This window comes from Manis pentadactyla, chromosome 14, assembly GCF_030020395.1.
Source record: "Manis pentadactyla isolate mManPen7 chromosome 14, mManPen7.hap1, whole genome shotgun sequence".
In the NCBI taxonomy this organism is placed as follows: Eukaryota; Metazoa; Chordata; class Mammalia; order Pholidota; family Manidae; genus Manis; species Manis pentadactyla.
This window is the reverse complement of record NC_080032.1, coordinates 5,554,895-5,574,004: the sequence shown is the minus strand read 5'-3', so window position 1 is coordinate 5,574,004 and position 19,110 is coordinate 5,554,895. Positions and strand designations below refer to the sequence as shown.

Sequence of the window (19,110 nt, the reverse complement as noted above, 5' to 3'; positions counted from 1 at the left end):
CCTCACAACAAACCCTTGAAGTAGACTGTTGGGTTCATCTTATAGCTGAGTAAACAGGCACAGGAGCAGGTAGAGCCAACTCATGTAAGTTCACCCCTTAGACATGAGTCTTAGCAGTGATACTAACGAAGTCACCAAGCATCAGCCTTCAGTACCGTTAGCTTTGAAGTGTTGATATCCAACTTCCATCTGTGCGCCAAGGATCCCATATTGAGATGCAGAGATTTGCCCCGACTGTTGTCCTTTAAAGGATCAAGTCAGGAAGAGTCTCTCTAAATCAGAGCATCTTAGCTCTTTAAGGAAGTTGGTGTGGCGAGCACTGGGCTGGAAGTCAGGAAATCCAGATGCCAATTCTAGTTCTAACACACTAGGCAAATCCTTTTGATTGTGTGTCTTAGATTCCTTGTCTGTGAAATCAGGGAGCTGAATCAAGTAAATTCCCAAAAGCTGGGAACCCTGAGCTTCTCAGAATCTGGTTACACAGTCTTTTTATTTTAATTATCCTTCAATTTTATTATTTTCCAACCTCCTTTTTTGTGATCTGTTTCAATTATACACATAACGTTGTATGTAGTCATATGCAGCATGTATGTTAATTGGTGAAACATAAAAATATAATAGCCACCTGTGAATTCACCACCAGAAGAACATCATTACTGCCTGCAGCCTCTTCTCCTTCCCATACCCCATTCTTCTCCTCAAAGCTAACTACTGTCTGGTTCTGGTGATTACACAGTCTTCAAGTGCCCCTGGGGGCCATCCAGTCCCACATGCCTCACTCTCCAAACAGAAACTAGCTTACAGGAGCTCAGTGACTCAGGTCAGTTTTTAAACAGCTATGAATTAAAGAAATTAATTGTGTAGCATGAGCTCTACAAACTAAGCTGATGATATTCAGGCATTATTAGATTCAGACTGTGTAGATGAAGGTCAGTAAATGGTAGGTAGGTATGGCCATCCCTTGCTGTTGTAGGGTGTGGCCTCCAATCAAACGCCAATGCATTTGGCAAGAGCAAGAGCTCTGAAGACTAGGAGGCGTCTGTAGGAAAGACTTGAAAGAGGGAAGCACCCTAAAATACATGAGGGCTGACCAGGAAGGGCCAGAGATGGGGGATGTTATTTATTCCCTGTGTTCCAAATTATTTTCATTTGGGTTATTTATTGAATAGGCAATATGTGCACATAGAGGAAAATCCAAAAATTACAAAAGTAAACTGTCCCCCTCCCTCCTCGGTCCCAGGCCAATGGTTGGCTGTCCTCCCCTGTGGCAACCACTAGTATTTTTTCCAGAGACAAACTAAACTGATACACATATATACAACTCATTTACTTGTTAATGTTGCAGCAGCATACTTCAAAAACGGTGTTCTCCCCCTTCTTTTTAAAAATTTAATACTTGTTCATTCCCTTAACATTCACTAAATATCTGCAATGTGCAGGCACTGTTAAGCCACTGCAATGCATCCAGGAACTAGACACAAAACCCCTGCTCTCACGGCTCTCAGTGGGGGGAGCTAGACAATCAACATAAATTACATAATACGTTAGAAAATAGTTGATGCCTGGGAGAAACAGAGCAGAATAATAATTAAGAGGATGCTGCAATTGTAAATAGGGTGTTCAGGGGAGGCCTCATGTAGAAGTGACATCTGAGCAAACTGGAAGAAGGTGAGGGAGGGAGCAATGTGATTATCTGGGAAAAGCCTGTCAGGGAGCAGTCAGAGCAAATCCCCCGGTGCCTGGCGTGTTGCAGGAACAGCAAGGAGGCCAGCGGAGCACGTGCGGGATGCAAGGTGGGGGGTGGGGTGGACGGTAGGAGAAATAGGAGAGGAAATGAGCCACGGCATATCACGTGGGGCCTCTGGGGCCATTAAAGATTTCATTAAATCTAAGAAAGAGAAGCCATTGGAGGGTTTGGAGCCAAGGAGTGACATGACCTAATCTGTGTTTTAACAGGAGGCTCCTTGGGGCTGCGGAACTGGGAATAGGATAGGGGCCAGGGTGGAGGCGGGGAGACCAGTTACAGGGAGAGAAGATGATGGCTTAGACCAGAGAGACAGCAGTGGAAGTGGGAGGGAGAGAGAGGATACAGGATTTACTGATGGATCAAATACGGGGTGTGAGAGAGAGTCAAGGGATCTTGGAGATCCCTCCATACCAATTCATAAGAAAAACACGAACTATTTAGATAACCAGGAAAAATCTTACTTAATATATTATGAAAATAAACACAAACATTTCACAGAACGCCTACCAGAGCTACCTCCCCTCCCAGGCACGGTGATCACCTGGGAGGCAGGTTGCACGAGTTTCTCCACGGTCAGCCCTGTCCAGACCCCACCCCTGGAGCCCAGGCCCAACCCCTGCCCCTAGACCCGCCCACCTCCCCGCCCTCAGGCCCCGCCCCCGTTGCCATGGTGCCTGCCGGGGCTTGGGCCGAGGCCTGCGTCTCTCCCCTGGCAGCGGTGTTGCCGGGCGCGCGCCGCTCCCACGAGGCTCTGGTTGCTACGGTGATCGTTCGTGCAGGCGGTGACTGCTACAGCTTCCGCTGCGAAGCCCGCCCAGACCTCGCCCCGGACGTCCAGGATTCGTCAGAGCCCGCGGAGCCCGCGCGCTGCGCGTTGCCTAGGTGATCGCCGCGGCAAGCGCCGCAGAGCCGGCAGTGCCGCGCGAGAAGCCTCCGCAGTCGCCGCGGGTGAGTCCGCCGCCCCCCACCCCCACGCTCGCCTGCCTCTAAGCGGGCACTTCCCGGAGGCCCCAGCTCGGGGAAGTTACGTCCCCACCCCTCCCCCAGGCGTGTCCCGGGCGTGGGGCTTGCAGGCCCTGGGCCTCCGCACTTCCCGTGCACTCACCCTACGCCAGGCCCGTGCTGGTCCCTGGAGGAAAGCCCTGTCAGATCAGGGAGGACAGCCAAGGCCACCCTGGTGAGGAGAGGGGTGGACAGGAGGACACGCAACGCTGTTGACCAGGTGTGATGGGCCAGGCTCTGAGCAGGTGAGGGCCGTCAGGAAAAGGCCTGTGGGCTGAAAGCTGAGGCCCCCGACCCACCTAGAGCCTTCAATTCCTCAGTCACTGGAAGCCGGGGACCCTCCCCATTCTATACCCCCTGCCCCCTCTGATGCACAGCCTGGCTTGTGCCATGCCTCGCTCACATCCCAGTTATAACTAAGAGGGGCCCACTTCTGGTTGGACACCCCACAGGAGGAGACCGAGGTCTTCTTGACTCCTAGGCAAGCCAGATCTCCCCTAACCCTACCACCACCACACTGCCTGCAGATTGAAAGACGTGACCTCTGGCCCATGTTCCTGACAGAGAAGGAGGCTTGGATATGGTTTTTTAAATGCTGCAAAGTTAGGCCTACACTTGCGGGTGAGTCGCCAGGGTTTTGCACACTCCCTAACCTTTCCCTGGTTGGGTCCACAGGACAGTCTGGAAGGATGAGGTCCTCCCTGATGCCTTTGGGGCCCCCTGTGAGCCGGGACCGCATCATCACCAGCTTCCCTAAGGTAGAGAATCCTTAGGCCAGCCCTTCATATGTGCACTGTTCTCCTGACACCATTCCCACACCCAGCTTTCCCCACCCACTCACCACTGGAAACAAAGCAGGTGAATCCAAGAGGTCAGTCCCTCACTTGACAGACCTCAGGGACTTACCAGACTCCTTGAGACACTGGAGACTTCAGCAATGACTTGCCCAAGGTAGACTAGCAAATTAAGGGTGACACCAGGAGGCAGTGTGGCCTGGAAGTTAAGGGCACGGATTTTGAGATCAGATAGTCCTAGGTGTGAGTCCTGACTCTGTCATTTAGCTGTGTGACCAAGGGCAACTTACTCAACCTCTCAGAGCTACTGATACACAAGGATAATTCCTCTCAAGTTGGGTGCCTGGCTCATGGTACATAGGAGCTCCCTTGCCTGAGCTGTTGTCGCTGCTGTTCTCATTATTATTATTACTACTATTACTATTACCAAAACAGCACTACAGTTTCCTGACACCAAATCCAGTTTCCCCCACCCTTATCATTCTACCTTTAGTTCCTGCTGAAAACACAACTGTCTTCCATCTGAACGGAATTCCATCTAATTGAAGCAGGGAATGCAAATCAGTACAACCTCCGTAAGGGCAGTGAGGCAGTATTTCCCCACATTGCAATGCCCCCACCTTCTGATCCAGCCATTCAAGTGCAGGCCTTGCAGCAGATGGTAAAGCAGGTCAGACCCAACGTAAATGTCCACTGAGCAGAGGCTACTCAAACAGCAAAACGCTGCAAGGCACCTCAGGTGCTGATGTGCAGTGAAGGCCAGAGTAAATTAAGTAGAAATGCAAGGAAAGGAGCAGACCTAAGTAGAAATGCAAGGAAAGGAGCAGTGTGTGTAGCATGCTCCCACATCTGAAAAAAAGGAGAGGGGAGAAATGCCCTGTGTGTGTTTGTTTTGTACTTGCCAAACTATCTCTGGAAGGATATGTAAGATCCTGCTATCAATGGCTGCCTCCAGGTGGCTTGAGACAAGTATGGAGGGAGAAATCCTGTCCATGGAGTGGCCTTTGTATCTTTTGAATTCTGTTTCCAGGCTGGTAAGGAGGAAGGAGGTGACTGTACACTCTGGGCATTTGGAGTCTGCAAGCCACTCCTTCTCCCCGTTGTCTGCCTTCCCCCAGAGTTCCTTCTCCACACACCACAGAGAAGGCCTTGGTGCTCAGATCTGTGGATATTCCCCCAGGGGTTCCCATCTCAACAGGGGCCCAGGCAGTTGCTTCCCTACCAGGCTGACAGTGGTAACTCTGGGTGACAGAGACTGGTGTTTAATGAAACAGAAGGAAGGGAAGCTTGATTGGCACCAAACAGTCCAGGTCTCATGGGACAAAGGGCCCCATATTCAGAGCAGGACAGCAAGGCTCAGAGAAGTAGGGAGGGCTGCCTGACGTCACACAGCTGGCATGGCAAAGCTAGGACTTGATCTGGCAGTGTCTGACTCCTGGACTCTGGCTCTTCCCTGCCCGGAGATGCAGGGGAAATTGAAGAGATGGTAGGCAGCCACCCAGGGTCACACAGAGGCTAAGGGAGACACAGGCCTTCGTGGTCCTGAGGCCATTGCTGTTAAGCCGCGATCCAGTGCTGCTTTCCAAGACATGCAGAGGACGGGATGTGCCTTCCGGAGCATTCTCCATGTACATACATGTATATTTTTAAAACAAAAGTGGCATCAGAGATCCATAGAAGGCACGGGAGGATCTTGGAGCTAAAAGAGCCCTCATAGCCCACCACTCATCTCACCTGAGAGGCCCAAAGAAGACAGAGACCTGCCACATGCCCGCAGCAAAGGCACAGCCATCCGAGGCAAGACCCAGCTTTCTGGGTCCCCACCTGGCCTTTGGGTCTGTCCCCTCTGCTACTTCTGGGAACGTAGAAGACTTTGGAGTCTGGAAGCTATTGACAAGATTGAGGCCAGATAATGTCAGAGGAATCAGGGAAAGCTGATGAGGCTGCCAGCCTCGGGACGGAAGGAGGGGGTGCTGGGAAGCAAGCCCCAACCTCGCTGCCTTGCCCGGTGATGGAGCTGCGGCTTCCCAGGACGATGTGTCCATCTGTCTGTCTCTTTCCAGTGGTACACGCCCAATGCCTGCCTGCAGCTCAGAGAGCATTTTCACAGTCAGGTCAGCACCGTCTGCCAGAGCAGGAACACGGGGGCTGTCGGGTGAGTGCCACCTCAGCCCAGGGGCGCGGGATGTGGGGGAGATGGGGAAGGAATGCGTGCAGGAATGAATGTGTGAATGAACAGAGGAAACACACAGACTATACCGGTGCAACCCAGTACAGGCCTGAAGAACACTGGGGTTTGTGTCTGGCTTTACTCGACTCTCCTCTGCCACATGGAACCGCTTCCCCTTTTCTCAGTAAGTCAGACACGTGATTTTTCAGCCTGAGGTGTCAGTGTATGTCTGGAATGTTTTGCCTGCTCTTCAGGTCCCAGTGTAATGATGTCAAGTCCTCTGGCAGCTTTCTCTGAGTCCCTCACTACCCACCCCTCCAAGCTGGGCTGGCTGGGGTGCCCTTCCTGTGCACCGAGTGTTTTTCCTGTGGAATTATGCGCTTGCCCGTCTGGGCTACTCACCACACCTAGCCTGGGAGCCTGGGCAGTACCTGGTGTTGCCAGCACAGGGATTTTGCAACAATCGCTCCTTTTTTTAACAGGTCCAAGGGCAGCTTTTGCCGCTCATCCTGAGTTGCCCACAGTCTGCTCAGGGAGCCAACAGGGCTCACAGTCGTCACACAGGTGTGGTGAGGCCGAGGCAGAGGCCCAGCTCTCCCGAGGAGGCACCCAGTGAGGCAGGGCTCAGGGCAGAGCGGCTGAAGCGGCACGGCCGTGGGCTGAGGGGATGACCACTGATTAGACGGGGCTGGTTCAGATTTCCTCCCTGACTCTTCCCAACAGTGCTGGGAGGTGGGGAAAGTGAGGCACAGAGGGTACCCCCGCAGCCCCTTGGCAGTGCCTTCAGTCCTTCACCTGTGGAGTGGAGTCAGGGCCACCCTGCTCCAGAACTAGAGGCAGCCTGGGAACAGAGTAGACACAGCCTGGGCCCTTCCAGGCTTGGCCAGGTGACATGCACCAGGTGACACAGAGGTGCCCTCTTGCTGTCTGCAGGCTGAGGAAGTGCCTGGTCAGATGTTTACTCGTTGAGCGTCTTTGGTGTGAGTGTGGAAGCTCTTAAAGTATCACCAGGAGACCCGGGAATGCTGCCGCAGGGAACACAGCACTTGCACAGTGAGGGGGCAGCTGCTCTCAGTGCACAGGGTCCCCGAGAGTGCGAGATCCCAGTGCAGACCTGAGTCCTGGCCACAACGTGCCCCTTGACCTGCCTGGCCCTTGCAGACACCTCCAAGGAAGCAAGTGGCGGTGATGTCCCAGTCAGGGAGTACCTGCCTGCAAGGAGCCGTAGCCCACGCAGGCACACAGCCCCTGGCCGGGAAGGAGAGCCCCTGTGCCCATATCCCTTGCACATGGGCGCCGTGTCTGTACTTCCTCGCTGCACCCCAGCCCGGACACAGCCCAACCTGGGGCCCTTCCTCCGTTCCTCCAGCCGCTCTTCAGGCCCAGCTCTGATCCTTATGACAGGGACATGGGCCCAGTGGGGTCAGGGGACTGCCCCTGAGACAGCAGAGCCACCGGAACAAACACAGGCCCTCCTGCCTCCCCTCCAAGGGCCAGGGGTGGGGACAGACACCGCAGAGTGTCTCAGCAGGTGGCCGCGCCCTGCCCAGGATTGAGGGGTGGCTCACGAGTGGGGAGCACAGGGAAGGAAGGGTGTGTGTGTGGAGATGCTCTTGTGACCACGCGGGAGAGCAACATGGCCGTATTCTTAACAGGCTCAAACTCTCCAAGGTGGTGGTCGTCGGCGATCTCTACGTGGGCAAGACCAGCCTCATCCACAGGTGGGCCCGCCGGCTGCTCCTCCAGGCGCTGGGAGTCCCAGACAACATTGTTATAGTCGAAACTCTGTAGCTGCTGAGGACCACATCCCAGAAGGGGCGCAAGAAATTGGGGCTGGGGGATTGGGCGGAGCGCGTGGTATCCTAGGAGCCTGGCACACCTCGCACTGTCACTGGCGCCCCAGGCACGCCTCACTGTCTTCTCTGCGAGCTGCTGCCCAGCTTCTCTCTCACCGGCCCTGTCTGCCTCTCGGGCTGCTCCAGCCGCTCTTCCCCTTCGCAGCTCTTGTTGGCGTCTCCATCCGTCCATCCTGCTCTCTGTGGACCGTCACTTGTATTCCCTATGGGTGGGTTTTTGCTGCCTCTAGACTTTGCACCCAACCTCTCTGATGACTTCCTCTGCTCCCACAGGTTTTGCAAGAATGTTTTTGACCGTGACTACAAGGCTACCATCGGCGTAGACTTTGAAATTGAGCGCTTTGAGATTGCTGGTATTCCCTACAGCCTCCAGATGTAAGTCGCCATTATGCCACGCCATTTCCTGTGTGGCTGTGGGTGGGCTCTGCGGAGACTCCTGGGAGGGCCTTGGCAAGCTCACTCTCAACTGTGCCCTGTGTCGCTCAGCGGGGACCCACCTGGACTAGCAGGCCTGGGGGCGTCGTGTGCAACAGGCTTCCCCAGCTCCCCAAGACCCTGAAGGTCCCTCAGTCCCCATGCATGTCTTATGTCGGTCATCGGACCTGGGAAAGTCCTCAGAGCCTGTTGTGCCTACCCATCCCTGTTCTCCCCTGATGCCCCGACCGCTCCAGGTTCTGGCTCTGTGTCCCTGCCCCTCCCCTGCCTGGCCCTCCACGATCCCACTCACCAGGTCAGCTGGGTGGCCTCGGCAAGTGGCTTCAGCCTCTGTTCCCATCTAGAAAACGGCCTAAACTGGTCCCTGCATGCCAGGCTCTAGTGGAGGCCACACAGTCCGTATGCCTGCCTCAGGCCTGCTGCACGTCCCACCTGACCCCACCGCCCTTCCTCTGCTGCCTCTGCTCCTCTCCGTCTGTCTGTCTGTCTGCCTTCCTGACAGACACCAGGCCTCTGCTCTTTGTTGCCCATTAACTGTGACCTTTCCCTTTAGTGTCCCTCAGAAGAGCCCAGAGGCTCTCCCCCAGGCTCACACTTCCCCATCGGAGCTCTGGACCTTGCCTCGGCTCTGCTCTGGCACGGAGAAGATGCTGAGGCCCGCCGGCACCTTAGCCCCGCCCTCTCCTGCGTGGCCCTCCCCATCCCAGGCTTTCCTGCGTGGCTGCCCCTGTTGCCCTTGCCTGCTGCTATGCCCCAGACCTGTGTCCCGGGTCTCTTCCCTTCTCTCCCTGGGGCTCACACTTGCCCCCCTGGCTTCATTCCTCAATCCTCTGTGCCCTGCCCAGGCCAAGCCTGAGGATCGTGCGGTCCACACGGCACGTACCCTGTCCTGGAGATCAGCCCCTAACTGCCCAGATGGCACCCTCTTCTCTAAGGACAGCCCCAGGGCAGACCGAGAGCCAAGTGGTACCAAGGAGGCTCGCCCGAGGGAGGGTGCAAGGTCAGACCAGAGCAGAAGAGGCTGTGAAAACGAGCTGTGTGACCGAGGGCACCCAGAGCCAGGATTGCTGAGGAGAGTGGCAAGCTGGGGGTGCAGCCGGGGTGGAGCCATGCAGAGCGCAGCCCGCGGCTGGGCTTACCGTGGTGGCCACTGGCTGTGTCTAGTTAGAGTAGGGGCACTGTCTTGGCTCAGTTCCTCACTCTCCTACATGGGGGCTACTGCCAGCCACCCAGTGGGCCCCACCTCCAGGCAGCCCTCCTGGCTCCCTCCCAGCGTCAGCTTCAGAAATGGAAGAAGATGTGAATGAATTAATGAAAGAACAGAGCCAAAATGTTTCATATCATGCTGGATCACTCAAAAAATTTTCAGACTATAGTCTTATTCATGGCTTATCTCTTTTCAATTTACTGAGGAAAATTAAAATTTGATCTGTTAATTTACAAAGGGATGAATTTTGGGGGCTCAGCCCTGCATATTGACGTCCTGGGTGGATAGATCTGAGCATGTGCACCCCCACTGCTACAGCATGCCCACGGCAGTCGTCATTAGCCAGTTCTTTTCCATGGAGCCAGAGCCGACTGATCAGAGTCATCCAGGAGATGCAAGCCATGTCCCTGTCAGACACCCCCACCCAGGGAGCTGAGCGTCCCCTCCACTACAGGGCAGCGTGAAGCCGTGACCAGTCACACATGATCACGCGGCAGAGGCGCAGCTGGCAGCCTGGCCAGGAGCCCTGGTCCCATTTGCGGGGCCTCCTCCGTGTGTGGACATCCGTGTCTTCAGAGAGAGCTATTCAGGTTGCACATTCTCTTCTCATTGCACAGTCAGAAGGACTGAGCTACAATTCCATTCGTCCGAGCAGTGCACATACTAAGGCTATGCCCCCCGCCCCAGGGGCATGATGACTCCCGCTGGGGAGTTCTCTCCTGGGGCATCCTAGGAAGGGTCACGAGGAACTGAAGGGCAGGGGTGGCCGGCTGGCAGTGGCGCTTTCTGAAGCCCATGCAGCTGGCCAGGCTCTTGGTCTGCCCACCCACAGCCCCACTAGCCTGCCTGCCTAGACCACTGCAGTTGTTTGATCTGCCACCCTCTGTGCCCCTTTCTCTCTCTCCCACTGCACAGCTGGGACACAGCAGGGCAGGAGAAGTTCAAATGCATCGCCTCCGCCTACTACCGCGGTGCCCAGGGTGAGCAGCTGGGTGACGGCAGCGGTGGGGCCCTCAACCCCGTGCAGCGGGGGGGGCCCCTCCCTGGGCTCAAAATGAGAAGTCACCAAACCTGTCCTCCTAGATCCACTGAGGACATCCCCCAGGCCCATGCTCGGGCACAGGCAGCCGCCTTGCCTTCAGCCACCAGGCCGGCCCCCGCAGCCATACCCTCAGGGTTCCCTGTGGCGGTGGGCACTCCTCCTAAGTCTCAGCCCCAGAGTCAGCTCAGGAAGATGCTCAGAGGTCAAGTGTGTTCCAGAGACCCCAGAAAAGAAGAGCAGAGTCAACTCGAGGAAGTGGGGGGAGGCTGGCCAGAGGGGAGCTAAGGGAGAACTCAAAAGTATGAGGCCGTTTTGTCTACCTAGGACTGGTATAAGAAAATCATACGTTTTCATTAAGATTTGGAAAAAGCAAAACCAGGAAACAAACCATGTGCACCCCAGCCGTGGGTTGGAGCTCCGCCTCTCCCACTTCTGCTGTGGCCTCTCTCCTGAGGGGATGACACCACCTGGAGACAGCAGCCACCCCTGTGACCCACGCCCAGCATCCTCACCACCATCAGTTTCCCCTTCTATTGCCTCTGACTCGGGCTTTCCTGCAGCCGTCAGCCAAATGCCGAGGGGGCCCACCTGCCCTGCTCACACCCCAGGGGCCAGCAGTGTGAAGGCTCTCTGCAGTTCCTGCACATGGGGTTCCCCTTAGGACTCCAACAGGGTCCCAGCCCCTGGGCCAGCATAGCGCCAGTGACGAGAGGAGCCGAGGGCTGGGGGCTTGCATCTCTGTTCTCTGTCCACCCTACTCCTCAAAAACTGCTTACTTAAAGCTGGTTGTTGGTAATCGCCCTCAGAGCCCCAGATGCCTTTGGGTGACAGTCTGCCCCACATTAGTCCCTTGACCAGGAGCTTTTCAAGTAGCTGCACTTATTTAATTCTCACAGCAACCCTGGGAACTAGAGGTGTTCTCACCATTTCACAGATGGGGAAACCGAGGCTCTCAGCAGTTAAGGCCTTCACTGAGCTCCCTTAGCTGTCAGCGGCAGGGGCTGGATTTGAACACAGGAGCCCGTGACCATGGCTTGCCTCCCTGGAGCAGGGCAGGTGGGGCCCCTGTGCCATTGGCTGAAGCTGCAGGAGAGCCCCCGAGGCAGAGGGGATGGAAGTGAAGGGGACCTGCTGTGTGTGGGTCACAGGGGTGGCCGGAGGATGGGTCCTGAGGGGTGGCCATGGGGTGTCTCATCTTGGGGTCCAGGGCTGAGTGCCTGGGGGCCCCCTGGAAGTTCCATGGGGGCCAGCTCCTCTCTGGGCCCCTGGGGAGCAGGGAGCTGCCCAAGGGGAACCCCTTATCATGTGTGTTTGCCTCGCCTGTCGCTGAGCGGCTCTTGGTTCTTCCCTTGTGCACAGTGATCGTCACAGCCTTTGACCTCACTGACGTGCAGACTCTGGAACACACCAGGCAAGTCTGGGGCTCTGGCCCCCATGGTTCCCCTGGGCTCGGGAAGCTGCCTGGAAGGGCTCCCCCACATCGGGGCCCAGGAGCCAGGCCCCGACAGTGGCTTCAAGTGACCAGGTTTGATTGTCAGAACCAACTACCCACAGGCTGCTTTCTGTCCAGTTGCCTTGTTATCCCTCAAGATTTGCACCCATGTGCTGAAGGCAGGGCTGGCTTAGGGGGTGCAGCCAGCACAGTCCCATAGGGCCAGAGTGCAGGTCCCGGGCCTGCTTTAATGCCCTGCTGCCACCATCCTGAAAGCCTTAATAATTGCAGGATGAGGGGTCCAGCATTTCACTTTCCCTGGGCCCTGCAAGTTGTATAGCTGCTCCTGTCTGAGGGGACTCGATGTGGCACTTGCTGTGTTGGGCAGAGATCTGGTTCAGAGAGCTGACATGACCCATTCTGGGAGGCCCTCCCTCTTCTGCCAGAATCTGCACCTCACCTATTTGGGGTACTCACACCCAGCATCTCGCCAGCCCTGTGAGGGAGGCCACATGGTGGTCCTGCTGATGGAGGTGTGCAGGACACCCAAGCTGACACAGGCGAGGGCAGAGCCAGGGCCAGGATGGCATCCTCACCTCCAGCATCCCCACCCTCTGTGGTCCAGCCAAGGCCCCTCTGGCCTCAGAACCAGCACCCTGTTGAGCCAGGCTGGGTCAAGGTGCCCTCCCTGCACCTGAGGCTGCACCCCCGGCCCTTGCTTTTCCTCGGGCCCCTCTGGGTAGAGGAGTGTCGTATCTCAGCCTGTCTCCCCTCTGTGTTTCAGGCAGTGGCTGGAGGACGCACTGCGGGAGAACGAGCCGGGCTCCTGCTTCGTGTTCCTTGTGGGAACCAAGAAGGACCTTCTGGTGAGCTGAGCAGAGCTGGAGGCCTGGGGGGGCCTTTAGAATGCTTCTGCTTTCAGCCCAAGCTTGGTGGGTAAAGGGTTCATTGACGTGCCTCTGTGGGAATTTGAAGACCACATGCAGGCCTGGGAGCTGTGAGTCGGGCACTGGAGTTGCCGTGCTTGTCCCATCAGAGAGGAACAGCTGGCCCTCAGACTTGCCCAGGACCACTGGGGCCCCGTCCCAGGCAGGCATTCCCCTACCCCAAGGCTGCCCAGCCCAGGGCGACATGGGGAAGGAGAAGGCACAGTGGGCAGTGGCAGCCACCTCCCTGGGAAGGCTGGGCAGCTGGGCCAGGAGGGCTGCTTCTCCCAGTCAGGGGCTGCATGCGAGCAGGTGGAAGTGGAGGCCGTGCACCTGGCCAATGAGATGCAGGCTGAGTACTGGTCGGTGTCTGCCAAGACAGGTGGGTGAACACGGGGCTGTGGGCATGGTGGGCTTGGCCAGCTGTGGGAGGCTCACACATTTCCTTCTGTACCCTGTTGCGTGTCTGCACCCCAGCCGGCTATGCTGGCGACTGTGCAGGGCCTTCTGTTGCCTGAGCAGTCTCCTCATCTCTAGGAGACTGGGTGCCCTTCCCCAGGGATGACAAGAATAGTGACACAAACAGTGGGGGCCCTGTGCAACCCCACCTATGGGGCAGGTCCATTTTTCCCTGTGAGGTCGCTCCAGGTTCCAGGGAGGAAGTGAGGACTGGGACTGGAATGTAGCATTCACCTGCAACCATTGCACGTCCTGCCAGTCTCCCCATGGCTGCTGGGCAGGTGGCACCCCCGGTACATAGAAGGGCCCATAACAGGCGCTCCCATCCCTTCCCCAGTGGCCATGTTGATGCTGAAACATGCCCACAGCCCCCAGCCCTCATGCACAAGCCACAGGTCTGCCTCCCCGGCCACACTGGGCCCCTGGGCTGGGAAGGTGCCCAACGCCTGAGCCGCAGTGTCCTCATCTGGGAAGTGGGGTGATGACGCCCAGTTCATTTTATTTTTGATGGAAAAATGTGTTTTAAGTTACAAAAGCCATAATGTGTTCACTGAGAAAAAGTTGGAAAATGCAGAGAAGCAAAGAACAGTCCAAGAACACAGGTTGTGGAGGGATGACATGGCACAGTGGTCAGCGCCCAGTGCGTGGTTGGCCTCCGAGGCTGGGGCCGCAGGGAGGACTGCACCCAGCAGTCCTTGTCCCAGGCGAGGGGCCTGGGGCACACCTGGCCAGGGACTGGGGAAGGCGGTGGTGGGCATGCTGAGGGTAGGCACTGTGGTGGCAGCACCACCTCCAGCCCAACACAAACATGAACGACAATGCCCATGCCTGCCCTGTCTGCTCCTTCCCAGTGGCATCCCCTGTGCCCTCTAACCACAATAACAGCACAGAGCACTCCCTGTGAGCCAAGCAGATTGCCCTGTGCAGTGTGCAGGTTGTTAGCTACAGGGGCCAGTGTGCATGCTGGGAGCTGGGACCCGGCCCTGTGCCCAGAAGAGCAGCCGCCTCCACCTGGAGCAGGTGGCTCGTTAATCCTTACCGCTGCCCTCAAGGCAGGTGCTCAGAGGTACAGGACAGCAGGCGCCGTCTGATTCCTTGTGTCCCAGCGACCAGCCCACAAGAGGTGCTCAGAAGCAATTGATTGGAAGAGTAGTAGATGCTGGGAAACCAGGCCCAGAGATACGAGGGAGCTGCTGAGCAGGTGGCTGGGGCCTGCACTGCCCCTGCCCTGGCCCCACATCTGCCGGGTCCCACCCACGTGCAGCTGCGGATGTGGGCAGAGGCAGACAGGGTCACGGCTGTCTGGTGGGCCCACAGGGGAGAACGTGAAGGCATTCTTCAGCCGCGTAGCTGCCCTTGCGTTCGAGCAGTCGGTGCTGCAGGACCTGGCGAGGAGGAACAGCGCCTGGCTCCAGGTCGGCGACGGAGACCTCATCCGTGCGTACAGGTGGCCCTGGGTCAGGGCTGGGGCCCACACCCTTCAGCAGGAGACTCCGCTGTCCCCTTCACTTGCTGGCCTCTGCTGCCCTCTCTGGGCTGTCTCTTCTCCCGTCACTCTGACCTCAGGCCACCTCCTCCCTGACCCCACCTGCCAGCCCAGACTCTCCCTGACTTCCCTGTCCTCCTGGCAGCCTCCTCTTGGGCCAGGCTGGACATCCCAGGCTCCACAGATGTGCGCTGGCTTTGGCTGTCCTATTCCAAGCCTTTGTGCACTTTGTTCCACCACCTGGAATGCATCCTAAGCCTCGGCCTGTGCAAGCTCCCAGCTCTAAATGGCAGTCACCAGAGGGTACCAGCAGGGGGGTTTCCCAGTGTCGGCTGCAGGCACTGGTTTGATGCTAAGTGGCTTCTCCCCTCTTCACAGAAATAGATGGAAGTCCACCTGAGATCCAGAAGAGCAGGAGGTCCTCCGGCCTGGGTTGCTGTTAGCTGGGGCCTCAGAGCTCCCACTCCCAACACACACGTGGGCGGTGCTGTCCAAGGCTGTGGAGCGGTACCATGGAGCCCGAGCTCTGCCATGTGCTGCTCACCCACCATGCTGACCCCAGCTCTCAGCCACTTCTCTTTAGCCAGAGGAGCCAGGAAAGGCCCCCACTACCTGCCTGGGGGCCCCACACTGCCCGGCTGCTGCGCGCACTGTGGTGATCATTCGGAAGGCCAACGCATCTACAGAGTCACCAGGCAGTCCCCCTGGCCGTAAGGGGCCTCGGGATTGCAGACAGGGGCCCCCTGGGCCCCCATGGCCCATATCCTTGCCCTCGGTACACATCCACAGCCCACTCAGGTGCTCTCCCAGCTCGCCTGGGCAGACCTTACCAAGCCAGCTGGAGGGAAAACCCACCTGCCATCCCTGCTCGGGACTTCTCAGTTATTAATACAACTTGCAGTTCTGGGCCTCAGGGCCCCAGGCTTTGCCATTCCCTGCTCTGCCCCAGACTTGCGGGATCTATGGGCTGCCTGCCTCCCTGGAGGAGGATAGATGAGCAGGTCTCTGGGGCCCTTTCTGGCTGAGGGGCTGTCTCTGGCTCTTCTGAGACCCCTGGAGTCCTGCCCTCCTGGTCAGTGGATGAGAGGACTGGCAGAACAGGCCTCTTGCCCCACTCTGGCCCACTGTGGACGACGAATTTCCCCAGCCGTGCCGCAGGAAGACGACTACCCAGCTAGTCCTGGGGTTACTCACTGCTATAATCCTCGTGCATGGCACTGTCCTCCTTCGCCCCCGGCAGCAGTCACCCAGACTGCTGGGCTGGTGCCCACCATTGCCCTCGCCACCCCTCACCCACCAAGAAAGCCTGCACAAGAAAGGTATGGGGAACAGCAAATGCCAGGTATGTGCTTCCCAGGGCCTTTGTGATGGCGTCTACCTGTTTTGGGAGGACATCAGAGGCCCACTGGAGTCTAGTGAGCTCCCCATCTGCACACCCAGAGCAGGCAGGAGCAGTCCAGGCCTCCCTCCCCCGCTCCTGCCCCAAGTGCCCCTCTCTGTGCCTTCTTATTGCTTCTCCATGGGGGGCTGTTAACTACCCCCTCCCACCCCATACTCCATAGCCCTGGGCATGTGCCCTCTCATCCCTGCCACCTCATGCCACAGGCACTTGGGCATACCCCACCTGCTTCTCCTGGATGGTGAGCGTTTTGTGGGCAGCAGTTCTGGCTAGTGCCTTCTCCCAGCACCCTGAACAGTGCCTGGCACACTGCAGGTGCCCAGTGAGTTCTCATGGGCTGGCAGCGGTCACCAAGTATCAGCTGGGGAAGAACACTGGCATCTTTTTTGCTCATCCCCCTTCACCATGTTGTAGCATTCTTACAGACATAAAATACTTCTATGTAAATCACTCTTAAAGGAATTATGTATATGCTCATTGTAAAACAAAGGAAGACAGTACACAGCTCTGTATACGCAGTCAAAGTCCCGCTCCAGTCTCTGGAAGTAAGCATTGGTAGCTGCTGGGAGGAATCCTTCCAGACTGTTCCCGGACAGCACCACCATGTTTGTTGGCTTGCTTGTTGTTTAACCAGAATGACCTCGCGCCCCACAGGCTGCCTGGCAGCCTGAATTCTTGATGACCTGCTGGGCCCTCTCTGCACATAAAGCTTGCTTGTTCCTTTAGCACCTGCCACTTTCCCTTTGTGGATGGATGGGGGTCCACTTACCTTGCCCCGCACATGAGACATCTGGTTTGTGTCCCACTTTGAGCTTGTACAGAAGGTGCCCTGGCCATCCTTACAGTCAGAGCTTTGCGCACTCCAGATCCCCCAGAGACCTTGTAGGCCTTCCTGTGGACTGCAGCCCCAGCTTGGTCGACTAGGCACAGTCTCGGGAGTCGGGCTGTGCTGAGGGTGCCTTAGGACCGGGTTTGCGGTGCACAGCAGAGAGCAGCCCAGGGTGAGCAAGGCTGGCTCTCCACAGCTCCCTCCCCTCGCCCCTTCAGGCCCCAGAGCTGGGGGCAGTAATGGTGCCCAGCTGTTACTAGCTCCTAAGCTGCAACCACACGGGCTCCTACATATGCATCCTGAGTCGATGGCCCTTCATCAAACTACTTGTGTCGCCCGCTGTGTGTGCTCCACCGTTTCCCAGGATGAGGTGGCATCTCTGTCAGAATCACTTCCGTGTGGTTCCATTGATGTGAGTCAACAAAGACATTCTCAGACTTCAAAATGGGGCTGTGAATTTCCCCAGCAGAGGCCCAGGGCCATATGCAAGTGCTCCAAAAACATTCGTCCCCCTGCCCCATTTCCCTAGCCCCTTCCCCACTCCTCCTCTGCTCTCCGAGCCCACACTCTTGCCCTGGCATTTGAGGCCCCTCACCAGCCGCCCGGCCCACCCCTGCAGGCGCTGTGCTTCAGCCTTCCTCCCTGGTCACAACTCAGTCTGCAGGTGCTAGGCCCTCTTCCATGCCCAGCGGCGTGGGTGCTCCTCCCCGAGGAGGACTCAATGGGTGCCCCCACCACTCCTCACAGTTGTCAACTATGGGTGTGGTTGTCTGTGTCTGGGCTTTACCCCCCCATCCTCTTGTGGGACCCCCAAGAGCCGGGCGATGGTTCCTCTCCCAGCACCTCCTAGGAGGAAAGTCCACAGTAGGTGCTCAATAGGTGTAAAAGGGAGGCGGGAAGGCTGCTGGTTACTCCCAGTATACGTACTGCACTCTGACCCAAGATGCTTCCTGCCTGAACTAGACCTTCCTGGGGGACAATCCTGTGCCTGGCTCTCCTGGGCAGTCAGAGCCAGGGTGCCTCACCACCCACCCAGAGGCCCCACGAATCCTTGCTGGCATCAAGCAGTGAGGGATGGCAGGGGCTCAGACATAAGATCTGTTCTTGGGAGGAGTTTGGAAGGAGCCAGCCACAGAAAATTCCAGAGAAAAGTTGTGCATGCCTAGGGAAGGAGCCTCCTGCAAGGTGAAGAGGGTCTGGGCACAGGAAGGAGTTAGATCGGGAGGTGGTGGCCAGGGGGGAGCTGGGTATTGATTGTTGTATAACCATTCCAAAACTGAGTTGCTAGAAGTAACAACCATTTCTCATTTCTCATGATTTTATAGTTTGACTGGCTCTTCTTTTCCATAGTTTGTGACTAGGGCACTGGAATGAATGTCCCAGTAGTTTAAAATGGCCTCTTTTTTGTGTGTCTGACAGTGGGTGTGGCATCTGCCTGGATGCTTGGCAAGGCCTCTCCACATGGTGGCTTGGGCTTCCTCACAGCATGGCAGCCAGATTCCAGAGAGCGCCCCAAGGGTACAACCCCCAGCAGGAATGTGCTTGTCTGTCTTCCCTTTGCATCGTCTGCCGCAATGGGGCATTTTTGCCACGTGTCCCACTGGGCAAAGCTCTGAGTCAGTGTGGGAGGGGGCCCCGTAGTGTGTGAATTCTGGGAGGCCCAGTTCACCAGGGGCCATGACGAGGAGCTGAGGAGAAGGTGAGAAGGTGAAGGGCCCTGTCACACTTGCTGCTCCCCCTCTCTGCTGAGCAGCCCCTTACCCCGTCCTTGGTTTCCCCAGGGGAGCCTGCTTTGGCCTGCCCCCCCAGTTGGGCACCCTACATCCCTGTCTCCTTGGAGGCATCACTGAAGCACTCACCGTTCTTCTGGCCTTGGTGGTCCGCCTTGTTCACTTCTGGGTCTCCAGCAGCAGCCCACGAAGTATCCGAATGAACAGGTGACCCAGGCATGTAATGTGGCTACCACTGGAATTTTCACTTCGGTTCCTTGGAGGGTGAGGCCAGAGCCAGGGTCAGCCCTGACCCCAGCAGGCACCGTCATCGACTCCAACCCACTCGCTTTGGCAGTTCTGGCCCAGCATTCCCAAAGCAGGGCCATCCAGGAGTGGAGCCCCCAGCCTCTTGGGGGAGCAGTGAGAACCCCACTTGCTGAGCCCTGAGGGCCTGGAGACCCTCGCTCCAATCGCAGTAACCCTGTGGGCTGGGTCATGACCCTCCTGTCCCCATCTAACGGATGAGGAGCCAGGCACCAAGAGCTGACAGGATGGGATGAACCTGAGTCCCCTCCTCTGGATTCCTAGTCCCTCTCCCACCTCAGCTTGGGGTC

General features: G+C 57.2%; 1 protein-coding gene across 10 annotated transcripts; it reads left to right on the top strand.

Annotated features, from left to right (window-relative positions):
- Positions 1–2,427: 2,427 nt before the first annotated feature.
- Positions 2,428–16,110, top strand: RAB36 (RAB36, member RAS oncogene family). Of its 10 annotated transcripts, none has more exons than XM_057491563.1 (12): positions 2,428–2,695; positions 3,277–3,370; positions 5,607–5,698; positions 6,196–6,277; positions 7,369–7,434; positions 7,843–7,944; positions 10,127–10,191; positions 11,613–11,668; positions 12,474–12,551; positions 12,907–12,993; positions 14,177–14,507; positions 14,935–16,110. In XM_057491563.1, exons 3-12 carry the CDS (start codon positions 5,620–5,622, stop codon positions 14,997–14,999), a joined length of 1,011 nt encoding a protein of 336 aa, XP_057347546.1. In that variant the 5' UTR covers positions 2,428–2,695; positions 3,277–3,370; positions 5,607–5,619; the 3' UTR covers positions 15,000–16,110. The 10 variants fall into 10 exon arrangements, with proteins under 10 accessions (XP_057347546.1, XP_057347547.1, XP_057347548.1 ...); XM_057491562.1 differs by lacking the exon at positions 3,277–3,370 and adding an exon at positions 3,425–3,507 and having other exon boundaries at positions 2,640–2,695; XM_057491564.1 differs by lacking the exon at positions 3,277–3,370.
- Positions 16,111–19,110: the final 3,000 nt, after the last annotated feature.